This window comes from Protopterus annectens, chromosome 7.part0, assembly GCF_019279795.1.
Source record: "Protopterus annectens isolate FY-2018-M chromosome 7.part0, PAN1.0, whole genome shotgun sequence".
In the NCBI taxonomy this organism is placed as follows: domain Eukaryota; kingdom Metazoa; phylum Chordata; order Ceratodontiformes; family Protopteridae; genus Protopterus; species Protopterus annectens.
The window spans coordinates 554,495,794-554,521,919 of record NC_056739.1 but is presented as its reverse complement, the minus strand read 5'-3'; the positions used below and the strand labels follow the sequence as shown (position 1 = coordinate 554,521,919).

Genomic DNA, 26,126 nt, shown 5'->3' with positions numbered 1-26,126 from the left:
TAAAGACACAGCAACACATATAAAAAGTACATTTAAAAGCAACTTAAAAAGCACAACAGATACAGCCAGTCAATAGCAACAGTCAATGTGCTGTATTTAAAAACTCAGTTTGAACTGTGTTTTATATGCATTGAAGAAGGGATTATTCCTGAAAGCTGTGCTATTTGTATTTGGACTAAAATAGGTGAGGCTTTTTTTATTTCTGGTGTTGAGATCCATTTTTTATTGTTTTTACTATGAATTTATGGTTGCCCATCCAATGTTAGGAAATGTTTACCATAGGCCTCCATCTGTAAGAGACTTGGAGTCCAGCTTGGGAATGAATTTACCATTTCCCATCCAAATTTCACGGTTATGTTTGAATAGGGTTAGGGATGGAGTCTACTTCCTGTGGATGGGAGAACCTATAGGGATCCTTTGAGATGCATCTGTCTTGCTAACATGTTCTGTTTATATTGCAAGCAAAGTTCATATCCCTGAATCTAGTGTTTCTGGTGCTACTTGTATTGGTGATGTGTGAAATATCCATCAAACCTGGACATAAGGATGACTTATATGCCAAGAACAGATGACCTTTCAACAGCCTGTAGGACACAGAATATAGAGACAGGACTCTTGGGCAGTCTGTTTAGGATAATGTGATAATACTCTGGATTTTCTTAGTGAGGAACCTCTCTTTGCATTCCAACTGTTGAATATGTTTTGTCAGATACATGCCAGATGGGCATTGTACTCAATGATGGGTCTGATAAGAGGTGGGTAGAGTGGCACTATAACTTCTTTGAACTTAGATGTCATAACCTTACGTACAAGTTGAGTGGCATAGAATGATTTTCTCTCTACTTTGTTGATCAAAGGTCAGATTGTCTACATAAGTTCCCAGATCTCTGTTGGGTCAACTCTTAGAGGTATCTTATCAATGGGTAAATTTGCCTGGGTGGACATTTTTCCAAAAGGCACTATTTTGGCCCCAGTCATTTGTGTTGCACCTTCTTGCAGTATGTTAGTGTCATGGGGGAGTTTATTTTAGCTGCCAGTTTGCAGTCATCTGTAAACATGGTGAGACAGAGGACCTTAACATTATGCCTTTAGCTTTGACCTCTTAGAAGTAGATGCCAAACAGGAATGGATGCAGCACAAAGCTCTGTGGTACTCTGCTGGAAACCTTCTTGGTGGATATGGTCTCACCATTCCTAACTTCTTGGGTCTGATCTGTGAGCCAGCTGGAATGCTAGTGAGTTATGTACACATTTATACCTAGTTCATGGAGTTTGTCTACAACATATGCAAGGGGTATTGTGTCAAATGACTTAGCCAGGTCTAAGTAGGAGGTATGCACCATTTCCCTTCATCCATTGTCTTTGTTACTTTCCTAAAGAAGTGTACCAGGTTAAGTGGGCATGACCTTCCTTTAACAAAACCAACCTGGGACAAGCCCAGTGCCTGTAGGTTGCCAATGTAATGTGTTCATTTCCATGATTTGTTCCATAGCTTTCCATATTAGACTAATCAGATTGATGGCTCTGTTTTTTCCAGGGTTGGTTGATGGTCTATCCTTGTTTAAGGGAATAACCATTGCTGTCCTCCATTCACTTAGTACATAGCCTGCTTTGAGGCTGTAGTTGAAAAGTGACTGAAATGGTCCTGATAGGTCATGTTTCAGGCTATTTAGGAGGCAACCTGGGATATTATCAGGCCCCACTGAGGCTGTGTTTTTAGCCTTAGCACTGCTATGACCTGGATCCTGCTGATGGCTGGGGGTGTTTACACTGGTATGGATTTCATAAGAGGTGTCGGTGGGGAGTGAGGGTGAAGGTTGAGCTGATTTAGTCGGCCCAACAGTTTTGCTAAGTTGCTCTGCTCATTGAAGGTGGTATCATTGCTACCAGTCCTGCACACCATTGCATGTTACCTTTGAGTATCAAACATAGCTGCATAAGGCCTTGTGGTTGTCTTAAGCCTGAGAAGCTATCTTGACTGCATAATTGACCTTATTGAATTTAATTACTCCTCTAAGTTTCCTGTTTAGTTAAGTTAGCTCCTGTCATTGAGAGTTGTTCTTTCTGACTTTGGCCATGACTTTTCCTTTATTATATATCTATTTAAGATTAGAATTACACCATTGTGGTTTGCTTTTGGGGTTTGTTTTGGGCTTACTTGTGGTAGGTACATCCCCTGCCTTGTTATGTTCAAACGCAGCTTGTTGTAGGGAAGCCGTTACCCCTTAACTCTTGCCCAGACCCTTCATGTATCCTCTTTATTATTTATTTTATTAGGAAACATAAATGTTACCATGACCCTACTCATAAAACCCCAGATCCCTATTAAATACTTTCTCTGGCTCAACACGTGTTCTTCCTAGATCTTAATTGTTCATTTAATGTCAAATGTTTGCATCTCCTCAACAAACCAATGCAGATCCAGCATTATCAACTACTGTAACACTTTTACAAATTCCTTAGTTGCTATAAACTTAAACACTGTATAATCATGGTTTAAAATTGAAATGGGTCTATATGAAGCTGGGTCTGATAAGTCTTTACCCTCTTTTTTTGGAAGCTATCTCTTGTACCAGAGCTGAGCTAAAGCTTGAACTGCCTTTTGCTGAACAGCTGCAAGATTCTTCCCAGCTAGTGTTTTCACTTAACTTTTCATGTTTAATTTTCTTACGGGATCCCCAGTATTTCTTCTTTGCTGGCATCCAGGAAGTGTACTTTATAGCCAGTAACTGAATTTTACCCAAACTGTCTTTTCACTGGCCCTTTTTCTCATTTTCTGCTTTCATACTGGAAGAGCTAAAGTTAAGCTATAGGCAGTGTGCAGCCATCTTGGAAGTCCAGATACATTGATATTACTGATGATTAATGTTTCAGTATTTTCAATGTGTGATTAAAAATAAAAGTGTGAGATAGGCAAACCCTTAAACTCTTTCAGTGTGGAACAGCTGAGACTGGAATGTGGAATTTTTAAGGCTCAGAATAAGGAATGTTTCTCATGAGAGGAGTGCTGTGTGTGGAATACACTGTTATCACTACCTACTGACATAACCAGTGGCTGGAAAGTTTATATACAATGAACTTGTAAAACAAAAGCCTGTGTTTGAAGACCGAGAATGCTCCTGTTAATATCCCAGGCAAGCACTAAGATCAGTTATTCTGAGTTAGCTGATCTCTCTTGCTTACCTCACAAATATTGATTTACTTACTGATTACCTGCTTTATCCTAGTCAGTGTCACACCCAACTTTGATTAAAATAACAGATGTAATCAGAGAACGAAGGACAAAAGGACCTCCCACACACTAAAGTTTCAGTAAGCTACAGTGAGCTGACCTAACAGAACACTTATAGCCTGTAGGTCTGGTCTAAGTGAATCATTTATTTACAAAAAGTGGCTTGCTCATTCCTAGCATTGAGTTGACAAACCAGGATCCTGTGCCAAATGTGCACTTAAACTGAAGTTTGGCTCAAGCTGAATGTAGCTTAGCCAACAGTGGCCTATGATGGTACAAAACTGGAGGCATGAGACTGGGGGAAAGGCTAGACATTGAGGAGAAAGAGCAGAGATAGGTCAGTGAGCAGGAATATTACCCAGGAGCAATACCCAAGTGGCTATTAAGGCAGATTGCTGACAGTAAGTTTGAACTGTCTTGTCTGGACAAGGGGAGGGAAGCATTACTGTCTCTGACATAATGAAAGACCACCGTAAGACTGTTAAATTGGTGGTACAGGACTCCAAGGATGCTAGGAGATGAGATCCAGTGGGAGCATTCAAAGTGGAGATTGGGAGGAGGAGCATGCATATGTGCTAGATTTGTAAAATGGTGCAGATGTGAGTGGCAGGTAAAGAAAGCAGTGTGGAGCAGGCTTATACAACTGAGGGGTTTAGGAAGAGTGGATGCTTTGATTAACTGGAGTGGACAGAGGGCCAGGATTTAAGGGGGATAGAAAGGAGGGAGATTGAGTCTATTAAAGGTAGAATGGTAAAAGTGAAAATTTGCTTAGAAGTAGAAAGTGGGGAATGGGATATTAATATCCTTAAGATAGAAAGGATAGGACGAGGATAAAACTAGGAGTGGTAAGTTTGAATGAAGGAAATAGGAAATTAGTAAAAAGATTTAAAGTAGAAACTGGATACTGTCTGGGAAGGTAGGCAGAAGACAGTAGGTGGGAGTAGCAGGAGTAGAGATGAAAAAGAAATGCATATTTTAATTTGAGAGGCAGACTGTAGGGGAAGTAGGGGTATTACACGTATGAAACTAGGTTAGATTGTATAGATGTGAACTGATACTGGTGGTCGAGCCACTGCAGATAATGTATCAGTATTAATAATGTTTATTTTGTTTGGTTCAACATGTAGGTTATCGGATATGACCTAGGCCCAGAATCTGAAGCTTCTCAGTTCTGAGCCTTTGGACTCCCCCCCCCCTTCCCATAATTCCTTCCATTTCACCTTAGTACTTCAGATCTCGTTTGCTGCCTCAAGTCTTTGACTGCGTTTCACAAGGGCTTCTTTATCTTTGTATCCTGTAGGATTCATATACTTTTTCTCCTTGCCAGAGTAAGAATTTGTATTGCTTTCTTTTTAAAATAAAAGTTACAGATATCTCCAATTAGTCTTCTTGTTATTTGTAGGATCTTATAGTAGTATTAGACAATCATGGCTTTTTTTTCTAATAGTTTTGTAGATAATAATGAAATGGTTTAACTAGCTTGTAGGTTGTAATAATAGTTAAGCTTAGTGTTACCTAGCTTTACGAAGCTGTTTTTTTTCTAATGTGCATGTGTTTTTTGACTAAGTATAATGTGCTAGGGCATTCTAACATTGCAAATGGGCTAGAATTTTTACTTGGCAATTATGCTGGATTCTCAAGGTTTTAAAAAATATACTGAATGCTGGCACAAGCATCCCTCTCAGGATACCCATTCACTATGTGTCTACTGTTTGGGTGCTGCCCATCTTGATATGGACTGCCAGTCTGCACCGCTTTTAGTTCAAGAGCACTTCAAACAAGAAGAGAGAAACTAATAAAGATCTCCTTTTCCCACACACAGGGGCTCTGTTTCAGATATGTTTTCTCCCTCCACTGCTTCCCCAGCCAAGAAACAGGACAAGCCTATGTCAAAGGGAAAATCAAAGGGGAAGGAAAAAAAAAGACCCAGTCAAAAGGGACAGACAAAGCCAGTACAGAAAAATTTAATAAAGGTTCTCCAGATCTGACTGTACCAGTTAGGCACCTAAAAACTGCTTGAAGGTTGAAGCCAACAGAATCTCGGATCTATCCTTATCTCCTCAGCCCTAGTTTTCCTCTAGAACAAGTGAGCCCAAGGCTACATTCACTTATTCGGGAAAGAAGATATTTGAGGCCATCTTCTGTGGCTTCTTCTGCTTGGTCATCCAGAACCTGACCAGACAGGTTGTCAACAGGATGATGATGTTTCTCGGAATTCAAATCCAGCTTGGGGTTCTCTCTGTACTGTCCTGGGAATGTACCAAGTTTTGGTCCAACTGTCCCTTCTTTAATTTCTTCAGTTCCAGTCATCCCTTCATTTCTATTTACCCTGGGCCTGACTGACCCCCAGGGTACCTTTATCAGAGCCAGCAGTATGAGACACTTTGACTCCAACAGCATCCCTTTCTCTTTCATCTCCAGTAAGTTTGGATCAGGAAGTGACTAGGAGCCAAAGCACTGTTGCCATGTTGTGAGGGGATGGTTTGACACTGAAGTTGTCAGAGCCATCCTTCACCCTCGGGGAGCCTCTGCTATTGATAGCTTTGATCTGAGATTAGCTTCAGGGTCAAGGCCTGTTGGTGCCAAGGATTTTCTCTTTTGGAGAGGATGACACCTTCAAGACCGGTAGTGTTTTTTGCCAGTTTCAAGAGTTTTGACCATTCCCAGTGATAAGGTGTGTTCATCCATTTCAGTTTCACCCAAACCCCAACAGGATTCTACTGCTTCTTCCTGTTGTCTTGCCAACCAGGAACAATTGCTATCACAGGCTTCTGGGACTCCATACTGTATTATCTCCCAGTCACATTTGGAACCCACTGAGTTCCCAACAGTACCGGTTCATAAGAAACAGACGTGCAAACAGAAGCATGTAGACTCTTCTTCAGGGGCTTTCACTGAGTCCACTGATGTGTATGAAGGTGAAGGGTCCCTCAGATCTCCCTCAGAAGATATCCCTTTCAGTGACATCCTTGAATTAATGAAGCAGAGAGGGTGGTGGTCCACAGAGAATCCCTCACCAGACAAATCCATATTCTTGTAAGACTTTAGTTCCAGCTCACCATCATCCTAGGTTGTACCACACATTGGCCTCTGCTATCAACCTCATGGCTCAGGAGGCATGGAAGGACTCTGATGTGTATGAAGGTGAAGGGTCCCTCAGATCTCCCTCAGAAGACATCCCCTTCAGTGACATCCTTAAATTAATGAAGCAGAGAGGGTGGTGGTCCACAGAGAATCCCTCACCAGACAAATCCATATTCTTGTAATCTTTAGTTCCAGCTCACCATCATCCTGGGTTGTACCACACATTGGCCTCCGCTATCAACCTCATGGCTCAGGAGACATGGAAGGACTCTGGCATGGTAGAAGCAGTACCCAGAAAGCTATACAGGATATTGGCAGTCCACAAAGAGAGGAAACATTGGAGCAAAGGTCCACCAGTGGATGCTGTGGTGGTAGTCACAAAAAAGGAATTATATGAAGAGAGTTCCTCAGTACATCCCCCTAACAGAGAATTTAGAGCTATGCATAGGTTTGGGAAATGGACGTATGCTTCAGTAACTGAATTACTTGGTGCATGTTACTAGATTCCAGAGAGACTTGGCTAAGCAACTTTCCAAATCTGTCTCTAAGTATTTTGACTGCAGATGTCCAGAAGACTGTAAACTCCCAGCTGTCTACCCTCCAGTCTACTCCCAACATAGCCATGTGACTGTTTCATAATGCAGCTGATGGCACAGCTAGAGTGTCAGACATCAGTATTACCATGCATTGGCATGCCTTAAAGTGGCTTTGTGACTTTGCAAAAGGCTTTAAGACATCCTTAATGCACCTTATTGTTTCACTCTCTTTGGACTGAAAGTTAGATACACGCTGACCAGGAGTTATTAGGATGGTAAGACACTTTCTGCAGTGGGTATCCATTTTCCCACCTCACAAAGATCTTTCTGTAGGTATCAGAGGGCTGGAAAGATGTGGTTACAAAAAGCAGAGTTTTTATCATGACACTCCTGGAGATAAAAACCTACTTGTGGCAGGGGAGGAGGTAGATGGATGTTTCCCAGGAGGCAGAGGCAACTGCTTAACCAGGACTTCAGCAGTCCCTTCACCGAGAAGCTCTATCAGTGCTCCTGAAAGCTTGCCCAACTGTTGCACTCTGGAGGCAGTCAGAGACCACTTATCTATGCACCCACAAACCTAGCAAAGCAACAGATTCTTGCATGCTAAAGATAATTTTCAGAGGTTACGCAATTCCCTTTTCTCTTCATCCTCTAAAAAAAGAAGCAAGTTCCTAATATTCCACCCAGTCAGTGGGAACCTGCAGCAGCAGAAATTTTCAAGCTGCTAGAAAAGTCATCCAACTAGTCCCCAAGACCATTTTGAACCCTGAAGTCTATTAAAGGCTCTTTTTTGTACCTAAAAAGACAGTGGATCTCAGACCCATTCTGGATCTGAGTTATCTAAATCACGTTGTAAAACAGATAGTTGTGGATGTTTACGATTCAGTCCACATTGCCTGTGCTAATGAAGAGACAATAGTATGCATCCTGGAGATTTATACAGTACATCCTGTCATGTGAAAATAGAGAAGCAATCCAAAAGATTCCTCAGTTTCTAGCTGTGAGCTAATCATCATGATTCATCAGGTCAGAGCCCTGCCTTTTGGTCTCACCTTGACCACCCCCCGGGTGGTTCACTAAGGTAAAGGCAATGGTGGCAGTACTGCAACTGCTAGAGTGCCAAGTTTTCCTGTATTTTAGTGATTCGGCTACCTCCAAGGATCCTCCACTTTGTCACCTGGACCTTTTGATCCAATTGTCACAGGACTTTGGCAATAAGAGTAAACTTGTCTGAATGCCATCTGTTTCCAACTCAACTGATAGCATTTATCAGATACTACCTCAACACCATTATTCCAGCTTTCCCCACACCAGAGGTATTATTTTTACATCTCTCTGCAATAAAAGTTTTTTATTATCCCTCTCCTCCAGCAAGGTTGATTCTACATTATCCAGGTTCAACATGAGAGTACTCCAATGGAGCCTAACACTATAGATCTCAAAGCATTCACACATTGCATGCAAAGATCTGTTTTTATTCAGATATGCAGACAACACATTTCTTAGTGGACAACATCTCCTTCAGTAACCAAAGGGCACTTTGACCACATAGATGCAGTAATAACCACAGACCCCTCATTTCTAGGTTGGGGGTCATTGCAAAGGGAGAATGATCTAAGGTTACACGGTCACCCATAGAGGCCAATCTTCACATCAGCATCTTGGAAATGAAGGCAGTCATCATTGTATTGAAGGCATTCCAGAATGCCCTCCCCACAAGGTTATGATTTCCATACAGACAGACAACATGGCAGTAGTCAGGTATATCAACAAAAAGGCCATGTGAGTCTGACAATGGGAAATGTCTTCACATTAGTAATGCACATTTTTGGGTCATTTAATGTTTTAGTGGACAAATTGAGCAGGACTATCTTAATGCGTCATGAGTGGTCCCTCAGTCCAGCAATGACTATGCTGATTTTTCATCATTGAGGCCAACTGAGCTGTGATCTTTTTTCATCCTACCTGAACAACAAGCTCAGCAGTTACTTTGCCCTGATCCCTCCACCGGACTAGTCACTTGAGGGATGCTGTGGTCCACAGTTGGCCTCTGGATGTCTTTATTCTTTTTCTTCATTAGCACTAATGAACAAATTTATCCAGAAAGCAAGAAAGTGCAAGGCCAGACTGTTTCACATTGCTCCTTTCTGGCCCCAACAGACATGGTTTCCCTTCTTGTAGTCCCTACTAGTAATCCCCCCCCGCATGTAGAAGCAGTATCCAGATCTTTTTAACTCACCTATCTGGATTGCCTCCTATGGATCAGAAGTCCATGAAACTAACTGCTTGGTTCTTCCAGTTCTGACCATAGGCAGAAATGCCAGGCTCCCCACATCAGTTCAGATTATAGCTGCTTCACAAAATCTACAACAAAGGTATATCATAACAAGTCAAGAAGATTTTCTATCTTGGCCACATTGATGGGACTAGACCAGTCTTCTGCTACCATCCCTTTCATTTTAGAATTCTTGTCTGAACTTTGACAGGACCTCCAGTTATTCCACCATTAAAGTTCAAATGGGTGCAACTTCAGACTTCCACATAGGGCTGAGTGACACCTCCATAACCACCTCAAAAATCTCTAAAGCCTTTTTGAGATGAGCTGTTGTAAGACCACCCACCAGGGCCCTAATTCTTCCATGGAATATTACTATACTGTAACATACTGCTCAAAGTGCTAACTCAACCCCCCAACCACTACCAGCACCACCACCACTTTGAACCTGCAGCCACAATAGATTTAAAGCTCTTAACCTGCAGGATGATCTTTCTAGTAAATGTTATGTCAGCCAGACAGATTTCCAAGTTGCAGGCCCTTTCATACAAACCTCCCAATTTGATATGCCATAAAGACAATTTCCCTGAGAACTAATGCATCCTTAAGGTGGCATCTTGTGATAAACTTGAATGAGTCAATACATTTACCAGTATTTTTCTCCAGATTCTCAACTAAAGGTGAATTCTTTTTACATATGCTGGATGCCCATCACCATCTCAGGTTCTGCCTTCATAGAACTAACAATTCAGGAAGTCTGATTGTTTGCCTTCTCAAAACCAAACTTAGGAAAGCTGTTGCCAGGGTTACTCTTTAAAGATGGATGTCAGATTGCATTTCTTTTGTCTATAACCATAAGTGCTTAGCCCAACAATCTAAACCAACAGCTCACTCCACAAGAGCAATAGCTACTTCAACAGCCTTCACAAGTAGGCTCATCATTGATGACATTTGTGCTGGAGCAACTTGGTTTACAGGTCATACCTTTGCATCTCACTTAAAACTGGACGCAATGTCTAGCTCATGCTCTTCTTTTGGTCTCACTGTTCTCAGAAATGTCATACTTGACACCACCTAGATAAGTAACTGGGGAATGTGTCCCACATGTTGAATCAGAGGAAAATAGGCAACATTGTATAGTAGTTATTATAGCAGTAGATGTCCTTCATTATCACTGTTGCAGAATTCTTCACCTAAGGTATTTCTTTCCAAGGATAGCGCAGTGTTCAACCAGTATAACAAAGCCTTCATCTTTTATAGGAGCCATACATCGGCCACCAGTCTGAATGCCATTATTGTCCTTTAGTTTGAATGATATTTGGCTGTGCTGGTTACCAACGTATTATTCTCAGAGAAGTGCCCCATTGGAGTTTCTTCTTTTTTTCTTGTTTTTGTGTTCATGTCATCCAAAAATAGAAAATGTTGTAGGCAAGTTCGATAGAAAGACAATCATAACCAGTGTCTTTTTCTGTTTGGGTGCTTCCCATGATCATAGGAAGTGTTCTGTCTGCCATGTGTTTGTGCCAAAGACCCTATGTAGTTTTCTCTCCTTGTCCATACATCTGGAGCACCAACATCTTAAGCTGTTGACTTGGCATGTAATGGCGGACTCCTCCTGTCCCAAAGGCTAGCCGGCTGCCAAGAAGGTGGCCAAAAAAGTTAGGCCTGATCTGGCTGCTGTCCAGCCTCGTCCAGATGACTCTCTAGAGCCTGGTGAAAGACCTGAAGTCTATCCAGTGTTTGCCTTGGATTCCTCTGCTGCAACCCTGTCCAAGGCTGCACTTCCTTGGAGGCTTTTTCAAACATCTGTACCTGACATTGAGGAGGAACCTCCGCTGATGATATCCAAGAGACCAAGGGGGATTCACCAGATTTTAGTGAGGTAGATTTCTACAACTATTATTGCATCATGAGTGTGACCCTCCAAGGGTGATTTGAGCAAATATTCTACAGAAAATGAAATGGAAGACAAAGCATATTTCCCCTGTTGTAAAGGCTCCTCGGCTTGAATAGCAGGATTTCACTCCAGGTTTATTTAATGCATTGACCTAGAAGCCACCTCAAGGGGTCTCTTTTCCTGCCCCCCTTCAATCTTCCACTCCAGTCAAGAGGCCTAGGGAATTGGATTCCTCAGATCAGGATCTCGACTCTGGGGAAGAATCTCTAGCTTATTCTTTCCAAATCCCTTCTCCCTTGGACTATGGTTTAGAGAAAGAGTCCAGGCTCTCCTTAGGAAGAGCTGTCCTTTGGGGATACCATTGCTGATGTGATGGACCATTTTAAAGTGGGATTGTTCTCAGGTCTCTGATATTCAAAAAAGGTACTATGAGCTCCTACAGATGGAGTCTTCCAAACCATCTGCTGTTCCTCCTATACTGGCTGCCCTTTTGTATATCATTTTTGCAACTTCTATAGTCCCTGACTCTCAGCCTCCTGCACCAAAAAAATATGGATAGGTTCTAAAAGGTGCCTGACAAGTGCACGTTTCTCTATAAATGCTCATCTGCTGACCGTTCTGTAGTGTCAGTCTCCTCAAACAAGCAATCCAAGTTGTTGCTGTCAACCAAGCTGCTGCCTTATGACAGGGATAGTAGGGCCATGGAATGGTTAGACAAGAAAGTATACACTGTTACCACTTTGCCCTTTAGGGCAATTAAATACCAGACTCCTATGACCAGGCTTGTTTTGGTTGTCCTTTCTGAGGTTTCTAAGGTGGTTTCTGACCTTCCTGACTCTGATGGGCTCTGCTTCTGGTTCTGCAAGCTTTTCATTTTGGGCCTCTCAATGTTTTTGCAGACAATGCCATAGTGATGTGGTATGTCAACAAGCAGATGGTATGAGAGCCTATCTTTGCAGACTAGTTCTTAAGGTCTGAGATCTAGCTGTTCTGTATCCCTCAGAGCACAGTCTAGTGACAGACTCTAAGCAGGTCCAGAATGCAAGTGCATAAATGGATGCTTCACAGAGATGTGTTCCTGGGCATAGTTTGTCGGTGGAGTGTTCCTCAGGTAGATCTTTCCTCCTCCCCTCTGAACAGACAACTACATCTGCTCTGTTCCAGAATTCAAAGTCCAGTCCTCTGAATTTGAAAGTGCATGCCTTGTTCTTTCCTTGGAAGGGATTGTTTCTGTATGCTTCCCGCCTTTCCTCTGTTGTCATGAATTCTGCAGAAAATCAGGCAGGACTCTCCCAGAATCTTTCTAGTGACTCCCTTTTAGCTTAGACAGCATTCATTCCCCTACTTTTTCTTTTGGACAGAGGCAGTCACCACAAGCTATCTCACTGGAAGGATCTTGTCACAAAAAGCAATCAATCTTTTATCCCCCTTCACTTGTCCATTCTTCAAATGACACTGTGCGTGACAGGGTTTTGATCCCTTTTAGGCACTCCTTTTCTGAGGACAATTGCCTGGATTCTGCTGAAGTCCAGGAAACCCACCAACAGAAAATCATGTATGTCCAAATGGAAAAGGTTATCTGTATGGTGCCCTTCTCACCATAAGATCCCCTGTCAGTAGAGATTCCTCTGTTTCTCTCATTTGTGTGATCTTCATGCTGGGTTGGCATATTCTGGAGTTAAAACTCACATGTCAGCAGTTTCTGCTTATCTGCCCTTGAATCCTCCTCTTGCTTCTAGGTCTGAGGTGAAGCAATTCCTTAAAAGCATTTTTTGTATTGGCCGTCCCTATTTTGCCCTCCTGGGACCTCAATTTTGCATTTTAAAAGTTGACCTAGGCTCCTTTTGAGCCTGCTTTTTCAGCTTCCTTACAGCATTGTGTTTCGAAGATAGTTTTCTTTACTCTGACGTCTGCCACTAAAGTGTCTGAACTTAAGGCTGTTATGGCTATTCCACTTTTTTGTTTTGTTTTTTCATAGAGACAGGTGTCCCTTTGTACTAACCCTTCTTTCATGCCCAAGGTGGCTAATAAGTTGTCACTTAATCAGTCTATTAATCTTCCTTTTTTCTTCTCCCCAGTCTGCCAGTGATAAGGACCTTCACACCTTGCATTTGCATAGACAGCTCTGAAGTTATTTAGGCAAAACTAAAGTTATTCACAAACCTAAGCAGCTTTTTGTTTCTTTTTATCCCAGTACTTTGGGTTTAGCTGTTTCAAAGCAAACCATCTCCTCCTGGATTTCTAAGGTCATTTCTTTCTGTTATTCCTTTCTTGTCAAATGTGTATGCTTGTCTATAAGGCACACTCTACTATGGCAGTTGCTTTCTCTGGTGCTTATTCAAGGGTCAGGATACCAAATGTATCATTAATGCCACTACTTGGTTCTCTATTCATACTTTCACTAAACGTTACACACTAGATGTTATTTCCAGTGCCAGGGCTGGCTTTGCCAAGGCTATCCTGCATGGCTTTGTGGAGGGTGCCTCTGTGCCTTCTTCCTCAAAGCCTTCCACTTGAACTCTTGTACTCTGTTAAGTGAAGAATACTGCAACAGTGACACAGAAGGACTTAGTACAGTTGTGTAAAATCTTATCATAACAGTAGATGTCCTTCTCTTTACTGTTGCACTATTCGTTCCCTCCCTCCCTCTTTCCTGATTTTTGCCCAGGGTTCTGTTTTCTTCTTGGCTGAGGGGCCCTTCTTCCTTTTTTTTCCTTCTCTGCTTTTCCTTCTGGATGCATGTTTTTCCTTGTCCCTGAGTTTATTCTATTCCTTCTGAGGTGCTCTCAGCTTTGAGTTTTGCATCCGTATGTCATCTTTATACCCTATACCTTACGCGCAGGGACCATACATGTGACTTACAATGCCTACAAGATCTAAAGATTTTGGTATACTGGCCGGACATTGGGCTAGCCTTGTCAGGAGATCTCTTCTGTAAATAATACTGCAAAGAATACTGCACCAGTGAAGAGAAGGACATCTACTGTTACGGTAATATTTACGCAGTTATGGTAAGATTTTACACATCTGTACTATCCATGTCTGATTTTCGATCTGAGGTACTACGGTAGAGTAGAGTAGAGGAAAAATTATGGGTAGGGGAGGAGTCAGAGTCCTGCAACCAAATAACTTCAAATATGGTGCCAAGGTCAAATCTGACAATCCACATGTTGAACAGGTCAAAAATCAGACAACATGGATCTGTTGTTATAAGTACATAACTTTCGTTTTTCCTTCTGCTTAAGACACTTTGGCTTGTGCATTTTATAACAGTATTCACAATCTATGATGTGCAAAAGTTTAGTAACAATGTAGAGAGAAAAGAGGCACAAAAAACTTTTCTGTAGGCCACCACCTCCTCTTTAATTGTTGTAACTGTTTTTGTTGATGTACACACACAGTACTTCTGTTTTACTTGAATCTGTCATAACTGCTAACTTTTTTGAGTGTCCTCAGATACTGGTAGCAGGTAATTCACTCCTGACATGTTATACTTGTGCAACTGTGGAAACTGATTGTAGTATAAAGTTATTACTTTAGATTGTGTTGCTTTTGATAAAATGGAGTGGAGATTTACGTGAGAGAAGATAGGCAATATTAAGTGTTGAAGTATCTTGCTCAGTTTCTGAAGCATCTTTAAGATTTATTTCATTTAGTTATAATAACATTCCAAACATTTTTTCAAAAATGAAGATTAGTGTTTAACTGTTTACAACATCCAAAAATTTATTTTATGGTAGATTACTGGTTATTTACACATATCTGCAATGCAGTTTGTGTAAGCAAAATCATTTTAAAAAAGAGCTTCTTACGTTGTGGTTTCACTGCTACATGATCATGCTATGTTTCAGTATTAAGGTGTCCCACCTGTAAGACCTAGCTGACAGTTTTTCAAGAAACAAGAAATTCCTACTGATGCATTCAGCATAGAAATGCAAGTAATGCGTATACATTAACTTAGTTAGAGAGGCATTGTAGGTAAAGACTGTCATGATGTCATAGCAGGAGTTTTCAGCTCCCAGAAGAATTCCAGGGGTTTTCCTTATGTGAAAATAATACAGCTTTTGATGCAAAATGAATAAATTCATATTGTGTAGGGTATGTGGGTTATACCCAACTTCAAAGGTATGTTACATACCCTTTTATTTGAAATATTCTTGAAAATAAACTTTTGTCACATTATGGCATTTTTATTTTCACTCGTAAGCACACTGCATAAAGTAATTGGTGTCTGAATGGGAAGCTGGAGGCAACCGTTTGTTCTCCAGAGTTAACAGCTTCTAAGTCTTGCATCACCTCATTTACTGTACTTTTTTTCAGTTTTCCAAATACATTTTGCATTTAGCAAAGCTGGGAAATTTGTCAATTTGATTCAGGCTGAGTAAAACAAGTCTTAAGATCTTGGGCACTTATTTTACAGAGTCTGAAACAACTATAAATTTTGAAAAAAACTTCTAATGGGATAGGGAATATTTAGTAAATTTAACATCAAAACCTGTTCAAAAGTCAGCTGTGTTAAGACATGTTAAGTAGCTTAGCAATGCTGTCAGCAGAGTTAGAACTGACTTAGAGACAGATTTAAGTGACAGCTAATGCTTTTACAAAGAGAAGCACAAAAGCTACAGCTGAACTCAATTGCTGCTATAACGCTTTAAAGGTGATGATGAATGCAAGTCATCATACTGATAAATAAATTTTGCTTCTGTTATTGTGATACAGGATGGTTACCTTAGGAAGCATGTAACTTTAACCACTGCACACTGAATTACCATGATGTCGAAATATTTAATACAGTAACAATTTATCATCTTGATTTAAATTACTGATTTAACATTACTCTAATATTTATTCATCTTCTATTTGTGATGCATGTAAAAATGCTGCAGTAATATCCATTTGTTATGCAGTCATTTTCTGGTCTGTTTTTTACTTTTGCTGTTTGAAAACAGAAAAACAAATTTGATACGTCAAGTAAAAATTGGTATTAAAAGGTTGTGTATATTAAGAAATGTCTTTGTATGCACATGTGAGTGATCTGGGTGTCTGTGTTCACAGAAGCATTATTGATAATGTATGGAGAAGGATGAAAAGGGGGCCCCATTGGAAACTTGTCCATGGCCCAAAAATTCCTAATTGCAGCCATGCTAAGCCCTTCTTCCATGTCCACTAGCACCATACCTAGTATACTGTGTCATTATTTTACTGGCTGCTGACACAGGTAACATTTGAGCATGATACCTCCAACCCTTATCCTGGCACCCATCCACTGTCTCTGTGGCTCTGAGCATGGTACCTCAAGCCCTTACCCTAGCATCCATCTGCTGTCACTGTGGCTTCCCTTGCCTAGACTACTAATTCCCTTGGTGGCAGAGTCTCCAATCTTTAAAACTCTGTTTTCTCCATGTGGAATGTTCTTCCTTCCATACTGCATGCCAGTTCTTTCTTTAGTCAACCTTCCTCCTGCCTGGTGGGTAGAGGTGTTGGCTAAGAGTTAACATTGTGCATATAATTCAGGAACATTTGCTCTGACCTTTTTAACATGTTGGTTGTAATTGTATTAAGAAGTGAAATACACCAATGTTGAGATGGCTTCCATATGCCAAGTTGTAGCCCTGAGTTAATTGATTAGTCCACTATTGAGCAATTCTTATCTGCTAGCCTGCTTTTGAAGGTATAATACAAGTTTCTTGGATGTGCTTTTGTTTATATATTTATCAGGGTTTTACTGTATGTTTTATTAAAATTCTTTCCATCAGAAACTGCAGACTAAGAAAATTATTTTTTTTACACAGCAATCATTGTCCTGATCTACTACTGCTGCTGCTTGAAAAAGAAAGAAGGGTAAGATGAAGAATCGTGTTGCATTTGATCACTTCACTTAGACACACAATCATGTCAGTGAACTGCTTTGAGTTGTGATTTCTAGGTATTGTTGATGCGTATTGTGCTACCATTTGATCAGTACTGTTTTGTTTGCACCTTAATTCACAGGAGCAATGTTATGTTTGCCATTACTCATTGAGATTTTTGAGTGTGCATAGTATTGGGAAAGTGGTTTAAGGGCCTTCTTGAAATTCCATTAGTTCTCAAATATGTCATTTCATATCAGCATTAGTTTCCCTCGTTTTCAGTGACGTTCTTGGCATGTGGCAGAGAATAGTAGGTGAACTTCAGATTATACCGATCCTCAACTTTATGTATTTGGCTGCCATTTGCAATGTACTTCAGTGATGTCCTAACTGATTCACTGTTGCAGTATTTCAAACAAATGGGGTTAGTCCAGAGTTTCCAGGTGCAATCTCTGTTATGGATAAGAGACCGAGTAGAGTAGGAGAGCCAAGGGGAACACCGTAATATGACTGACAGTTCTGGGAGGAGCAAGGGAGTTCAGAATGTTTAGGAAGTTGGAGTTGAACTGAAGGACAGTTTTATCTAGATGTAGGGAAGAGAGGAAAGAATAGTCAATACCAGAGAGAGAATTATTGAATGCATCCGGGTTGAAGTTAGTTAGCATTCGGCACTCTTTAAATTCATGAGGTCTAGAAAGGTGGAGGGAGATGTATAGGGGAGTGGTCACTGATTGAGTCTGGTAGGGATTCAGGGTCGTGATAATGGTCAGGCTTAGAGACAAGTATCCAATCCAAGATAGAGCAGCTATTTGTGGGTTTATGAAGAAAAGTGGGTGAAGAGATAAGTTGGGTGTATCCATGTAGGTTTGTGCTGGTGGTGGGAAAGTTAGAGATGAGGGTGAGCCAATTGATGTTAACATCACCTAGTATTATTGTTTCATTATGTATATTGTCAGACATCCAGTGTAGGATTTGTTCCACCTTCATGGAGAATATTGCCAGGATGAAGGAGTATTTTAAGTGGGACTGCTCTCCAGTTTCTGAGGTGCAGAAAAGTTACTATGACTTGCTTCAAATGAATATTCCATCTCCTTCTGCTGTGCCTCCAGTTTGACCAGCTTTTCTTGATGCCTTCTCATTTGCATCAAAGACTCCGGACTCTCAACCTCCTGCCCCCTAAAAGGCCAGATAGGTTCTATAAAGTTCCAGAGGATTGTAAATTTCTATACAGATGTCCATCAGCAGATCCAGTAACTGTTTCTGTGGCTGCTGATAAATCTTCTAGACTATTGCTGTCTTTGCTTCTCCCTTCAGGAAGAGAGGGTAAGATTATGGAAAGTTTGGGCAAAAAGGTTTATATCTCAGCCACCCTAGCTTTCCATGTTATCAATTACCAAACCCATATGACCAAGTATGCTTTGACTCTTCCTTCACAGGCTACTCGGCTACTGTTTGGCATTCCAGATTTGGAAGTTAACACACAGCTTTCATCAGTTCTGGGGTCTTCTTCCCAGGTGGCACATCACTCTGTTAAACGCAGCTATGATACAGCTGAAGCATCTGCTAGAGCAGCTGCATCTGGCTCTGTTTTAAGAACATTCTCCTGGTTGAGGCTTCAACCAGTTCCAGATAACTTTCAGGCTAAATTACTGGATGCTCCCTCAGATAATAAGGCTTTGTTTGGGGCTGCAGCAGCAGACTTGTTCAAGTCCTTTCAGGAGAAAAATAAAGAATTACAGAACCTACAGCACATTTTTTGTGTTTTTTGTTCCTAAATTCCAAAGGACTTACCCAGCTAAAGTTCCTTTTGTTAGGAAACAATCTTGCACTTCTTCCACAAGTGAGAGGGGTTCTAGGAAAACTACTGCTTCAAAACCCTCTTGGCCTGCTCCTGTCCAAAAATAGCCTTTTCCAGACAAGCCAGGCAGTCTGTGACTGCCAAGCTTTTCTCAGCCAGTTTCCTGTCTCTCTGGATCGTTCTCTGTCCCTTTCAGTCTGGCAGCATATAACTCAAGACTCATGGGTCCTTTCCATTATCCACAAAGGGTATTTCATGGTGTGGAAGACTCTTCTGTCTTTCATGGGCATTCCTTGACCATATCGAGAGCAACTGCAATTCTTCCAGTGGTGCTGCAGGTATTGAAATCCCAGGGAACTATTCAAGAAGTCCACTGCACCAAAGAGTAAGAGGTTTCTACTGCACGTTATTCCTGGTTCCCAGAAAAGATGGTCCTTGGAGACCCGTTCTGAATCTTTCACACCTCCACACCTTCATAAAGGTCACAACCTTCCACATGCTTTCTCTGCATACCTTGTTTCCCCTCATCCTTCGGCAAGCCTTTATGGTCTCCATAGATATCAAGGATGCCTACTTTCACATTCATCTCTTTTTCAGAAAATGTTTGCATTTTTTTCTGTTGCTTCATCACATTTTCTGTTCTCTGCTTTGCCCTTTAGTCTCTCTACGGCACAAAGGGTATTTACAAAATGCTTGACTCCTGTGATTGCTTATTGCACACTCCAGGGTATACAGATCTTTCCTTATCTGGATGATCTCCTGTTCCAGTCAATCCTTCCAGAGACCTTACAACAGAATCTCCCTTTCACCATTTCCCTTCTGCAAAGACTGGGTTTCACAATAAACTTCTAAATATCTTTCCTCTCCCCTTTACAGGACTATGTCTTCCTGGGGTGCACAATCCAGACAGATCACATGTTGGCCTCCGTGACTCCTCAGAAAGTTCTGTTTCTAACCAATTTCTTCCAAGACCTTCTACTTTAGCAGTCTCTTACAGCTAGGGAGTTTCTCTGCCTTCTAGGGTTCATATCATCCACCATCCCCATGTTACCTCTGGCCAAACTTCACATGAGGAAATTTCAATGGTACTTTAAGTCAGTGTGTGGACCCAACATGTGCACCCAATTCACTTTGTTGTCCCTCTTCCTCCTTGTCTGAACAGAGAACTTCTTTGGTGGATTCAGAAGATTCCCCTGAACCTAGGCCTTCCTCTGTGTCATCCTCCTTCCAATTTGAGTTGTTCACAGATGCCTTAGAGATGGGTTGGTGACAGCCTTTGCATCCTGGAAGTTTAAAGGCCTTTGGTCCCTTTTTCTAAGGAAGGAGCACATAAACGTAAAAGAGATGAGAGCTCTGCTTTTGGCTATATAGACTTTTCACTCTCTTTCGTCCAGGTCCTCTAAAACTGTTTACAAACAAGACAGTTCTTTGGTATGTAAACAAACAGGAAGGATAAAATCATACCTTCTCTGCAGACTAGCCCTAATGGCATGGGAACTGATAATTTAGTACCATGTCACCCTTCAGGCAGTGTACATCTCCTCCAATCAGAATGTAGTGGCAGACACTCTGAGCAGGTACATGACTCAATCCCAAGAATGGGTGCTTCACAGGGATGTGTTTTTGGACATTCTCCACTGGTGAGGTATTCCTTAAGTAGATCTCTGTGCCTCCCCTTTGAACAGACAACTTGCAAAATTTTGTGCCAGAGTTCCACACCCTCTGGTGTTTAAGGTGGATGCTCTTTCCTTCTTATGGAAGAGGATGTTTTTCTATGCATCCCCTCCTTCCCTCTTGTTCAGAAAGTTCTGCTGAAGATTCCGTAGGATAAACCAAAAATCTTGCTGGTGACTTCCTTTGGAGAAGACAACATTGGTTCCCTCTTCTGCATTTAGCCAAGGACAGTCATCATAGGTTACCTCATAGGGTGGATCTTCTCACACAAGACAAGAGATCTCTCATACTCCCACACCTATCAAGTTTACATTTGACACTGGGTGGTAGACTTTTGATTCCTTTCAGACACCTCTTTTCAAAGGACATGCTTTGGGTTCTGCAGGAAGCCAGAAAACCCAGTACTAGGAAATCCTGCTTATCCAAATGAAAGAGGTTTTCCATCTGGTGTCATTCTTATAAACTAGATGCACATTCTGTAGATGTCCCTCTGGTTTTATCTTACTTGTGTGAACTGCTGAATGTTGTGATGGCTTTTTCCTCAGTAAAAGCTCATCTGTCATGCTGGCCTGCCTTTGTCTCCTCCTTTGGCCTCTAAATTGGAGGTTAAACTCTTTCTTAAAGTCATACTTCACATCAGACCTCCCAGGAAGCCTCTTCCTCCTCCTTGGGAGCTCAGTTTTGTCTTGGAAAAACTCACTATGGCTCCATTTAAACCTGCATCTACAGCTGCCCTGCAACACTGTACTTGGAAGACTGTGCTATTACTAGCCTTCACTTCAACCAGGAGGGTGTCAGAACTTCAAGCCTTGATGGCTTCTCCCCTCTTCCTGGTTTTCATTAAGGATAGTTTTTTTTTTGCATACTAACCCTCCTTTTATGCCCAAGGTTGTAAATGAGTTGTCTTTTAACCAATGTATTTATTTGCCCAGTCTTTCCCCTCTCCGCAGTTATCTAGTGAGACAGTGTATACATCTTGGATGTATATAGACAACTCAGATTTTACTTGGATAAAGCTAAGGATATCAGGACATCTGCTCAGATTTTTTGTTTCTTTTCATCCCAGGGCTCTGGGAATGCCTGTTTCCAAGCAGACCATTTCCACTTGGATTTCTAAGGTTATTTTCTTTTATGCTTTTCATGGTAAGAGCCTTCTCTACTCCTGTTAAGGCTCACTCTGTGAGAGCTGTGGCTTCTTCAGGTGCTTTTTTCAAAGGTTTGGATACTAACACCATATTGGGACCAACTATCCGGTCTTCTGTTCATACCTTCACTAAACATTATAAACTGGATGGCATCTCCAACTGTAGAGCTGGCTTTGCTAGAGCCATACTCCATGGCTTTTTAGAAAGCTCCTCTGCTCCTTCCCCCTCTTTTTCTTCTTCATGAGCACTGGTACTCTCCCTCGTGTTAAGAATACTGCAACATAAGAATAGAATGACATCAAATAGTTGGTAAAATCTTACCATAACCCTAGATGTCTTCTTCTGTGTGCAGTATTCTATCCCTCTCCACCTTCCCCTGGTTTTTGTCTTTTTCCCTGGATGTATGGTTACCTCCTTTTGTTCCTTAGGCTGGTGTTCTTACTGGGGCATTCATTTCAGAGGGTGGTACTTGCAGACATCGCTTTTATGGCCTACGCTGGCTGCTGGCCTGTGTGTGACCTCCCATGTACCCTGCAGTAGTTAGTCTCTTGTATACTAACCAAACATTGGGACCACCTTAGGCAGTGAATTTCCCTCATGTTAAAATACTGCAACACAGATGAGAAGGACATCTATGGTTATAGTAAGATTTTACACAACTATTCTTTATCAACCATGGAATGGGTAAGGCCAGTGTAACATCAACTTGGGATAGACTAATTCACACACAAAAGGAAGAAAGCTAGACTTAAAATGGCCCATAATGGCAGCTAGCCTAGTACTTGCATATGACTCTGCAGCTAAAAAAGGTACATACTTGGTTTGACATCTTAAACATGCACAGCAGTCATTGATGAGACTCCTTCACCTCACATTTAAAATACCCCTGACTGCAGTGTATGCAAAACTGATTTACAATATAACATGCAGTTTACACCATTAATTTTTTATACAGATACTAATACAAAAAGTTTTACTTTGTTACTTCATTACCTTTAGTATCCTCCTAAATGTTAACGACATGTAGTGGGATTTATGCTTTACAGTTCATCCACCAGTTTAACAAAGTCAACACAATTCCTATCTTTCTCACTCAGTTTTTGCAAAGCTATATTTCACATATCTTCTCCTATATCCAGTGGGATTTGATGTTTTAATAGTCATCCATTTATTCTCTCATTTCAGTGCTGCTGGGCATTTTCATAATTTTTCTCCATCTCCCAACACCAGACTCTAGTTAAAGTCTAAGGTAATCCCAATTCTTGTGGTCAAATCCTGTTCTTTTGTTTGTGTCTGTCATTTTCCTTTTCAACAATGGAAAATGTTTCACTGGTAAAGTCTCTCTCTGGGCTTTTGTCAGAAGCATGCGAAGCAGAGTCCCATTCTGGTTGTTTTGTTCAATGCTTTGTTAAATAAACTTTATTTCCTCTTCAACTTGTTCTGCATCAAAAAGTATCTTTGATCTGCCAGACAAAAAAAAATATTCCGAAGACAGTTGAATACAGCAGCAGCTTGAATATCACACCTGCCTCTCAACATTCTTTGATTGCTGGGTCAAACTTCATTTGAGTCTGGTATATAGTGAGAAATCATTTTCCACACATACTTTTGCTTCCAATGTTAAATACTTTTCCTTTCTGCCACAGTTTTGTCAGGATAAACAATTCCTGCTGGTATGATTGCATCTTCACTAATGAAGGAGTTAGCTGCTTTCTCGTGGACAGGTTTAGAGCATACAAACAATGTGTCCTTTCAGTTAAAAAAACTGCTATGGGTTACCAGTCAACTTACTTATTTCTACTTTCATAAAATTAATAGTCTGTTCTTTCAAGTTTCTTGGGTACTGCAGAAAATGTCAGGATTTATTTGCATGCCCTGTCTTATCTTTTTTGGAAAGAGCTTTTTTTGAGAAGCTTCATACTCAGCCACCCTTTTTTTAAAACTGCAAAAATCCGAGGGTAAAAGTATCAGTTCATGTGACTAGCTAAAGCTTCTGTTTTTATCACCTTTTATTTGAGTTGATATATTTCTTCAGTGTTTCATATATTTCTCACAAGTCTAAGTACATTTGATTTATTTTTTTCCTCTAAATTAACCGGAGGCCATCTCCTGTACCAGGAACCAATAATTAGATGATAGGAAATAAAATAGCAAAACTGATGTTGCACACAGAGAAACTTAATGTACCGTAATCACTTTGTCCCAGCAGTAAGGACTTCATCAGATACAAACATTAAGAAAGTGTGACCTTATAAAACAAAGTTAATTACATGTAAAAATAAATGGAAACCAATTACTTATTTAAATTTAATATATCACAATAAAAAAATTAACTCACAGTTAAATATTCTTATGAATGGGTAAATGGATGAAAAAAATCATATATATAAAAATATTTAAAAATATACAACGAAAATATATAAAAACAACTTAATAAACTATATCAGATATCAGTAGAACTCAGTTGTAAGATACCATTAATTGATGTCTTACCAGTGAGACCCCAGGGATAAATGTTGCATTTAGTTTAGTTTGCCAGAAAATGTCCCTAGCTTCAATCATTGATCCCTAATATCCATCTCACACAGGTTTAAAAATTTTCTCCAATATACACGAAGTTTTAAAAATCTTTACAATACATAGTCTTTAAATAGTGTATTACTAATATCCTTTGTTTATATGGTGTAATTATGCTCATATAAATTCTAGTTCTTAATTGTCCTTCAGTCTTAACATCAAAACCATTGCAGGACATGTATTGTGCTATGTACACTGCACCTGCTGTCTTGCAATTACATCTAGAATGGTTTTTAATACTACTTGAAAGAGATTTTATTATAGTATTGGCACTGTCATAAATATAACAGCACTGGGAGCATGCACCACATTTCACCATACCATAATGTTGACCTTGTTTAAACGGTCTCTCGACTTTACTGTTAATATCCCTTCAATCGTAATATTTAAATAAGTTACTTGTCTAATCCATAAGGTAGGTAAATCTCAAAAACTATGTACTGTTCTTAATGTAACAAACAAATTCATTAAGTAACTCAATACTGTCTGCCCGTATAAGATCAAAGTATCGTCCAAAAATCTTAATTATAATGGAATGTATTAGCAATGTTCAGATTCTACAATGTGCTGCTGTTCTCAAAACCAAAAGTACAATGTTTGCATAGACAGGGGCTGAAACAGCACCCATATCTGCACCTCAAATTTGTTTAAAGTATTCATAATTGAAGAATACAAAATTGTTATGAAGTACAATTTCCATAAATTCAATTATGATGTTAATATCAAAATTACTCAGTTGTTCCAATAGTAAGGGCTTCCTTAAACCACTCAAGCCCAAAATCATGGGGTATAACCAAAACAAGATCTTTAAGACTGAAGGTAACAAACAAACCTTCTGCCATATAATCAAGAAATCAAGATTAGCAATTGTTCTAAGACAGTCCAATGAATCCTTTAAAATATGATGGTTATTCTAAAAAAAACAACTTTTAACTTATAATCGACCCATTTAGCAAGTAGTTTTGTCCTCTGATCAGCTTGTTGCTACAGTGGCTCTGAGAGGTGGATTTAATACATCTTTATGGGTCTTGGGGGATACCAAAAATGGCTGGTATAACTGGATGTTCCACTTTCAGATATTTAACAGTATTATTATAAAAAACTGAAGCTGCAGGTGAAGGAAATGTGTCCCCTTGCACTACAGGATCATAATCTTGAGGGGGGGTTAATATCTCCCCTTCGCCCTTTTTCCTTTCCCCACTTTATCTGCCATTTTTGTCATTCTCTTGGAGAATAAGGAGACTCCACTGTATCCCCCCTTTGTTTCTCTTTTCTACAAGTCTGGAGAAATCTCCTCAGGGATGTGGGTGTAGGTGGGTGAATCTCTGGGGACGGATATTCTAAAAAAAATATCTGTATAGTTTTGCCCTGTGGCTGTAGAACCATCAGAATTACCCAAATCATAAGGCTTGCAATTACCCCTCAGGTTGGGGTATAGCTCTTTCCTATCATAAGCAATTTTGTCCCTAGTAAACTTTTTACTTGAACGATTAATGTCACTTTTTCTGTCAACCTTACCAAATATCTCAAAAAAATTGACCATAGAATTGGTCAAATAATAAATCTGCACAAATTTAATTTATATATATATATATATATATATATATATATATATATATATATGTGTGTGTGTGTGTGTGTGTGTGTGTGTGTGTATATATATATATATATATATATATATATATATATATATATATATATATATATATATATATATGATTAGTATCAGCTTCAGGTTTGCTTAAAATAAGAATAGGATGATCTCATGTCTTCAGTTACAGCAGATTTAAAAATATTATTTCTACAATTCACCCTGTGTTTAAATAACTCATTTGTTACATCATACAATTTTATAGTATACGCATGTCCATAAAATATTTGGGACCACTTCTTGAAGTTCTCTCAGTGTAAAATACAGAGCGTAATGTTCACCAAGCAACGTAGGTCACATTGGTGGCATTACATTTATAAGCATATGCAATCCTGACAGAACCCCCCCCCCCCAAATAGTCATTTCACACCTAGTCTTAAGGGTTTTTTTCTGATGGCAGTTACCACAC

General features: G+C 40.2%; 1 protein-coding gene across 1 annotated transcript in view; it reads left to right on the top strand.

Moving 5' to 3' along the window:
• Nucleotides 1-26,126, top strand: part of LOC122806050 (complement receptor type 2-like) — a 467,293-nt gene that overhangs the window by 353,299 nt on the left and 87,868 nt on the right. Inside the window, exon 6 of the mRNA XM_044076290.1 lies at nt 16,816-16,864. Coding sequence (XP_043932225.1) covers nt 16,816-16,864 — 49 coding nt within the window. The remainder of the gene's footprint in view (nt 1-16,815; nt 16,865-26,126) is intronic.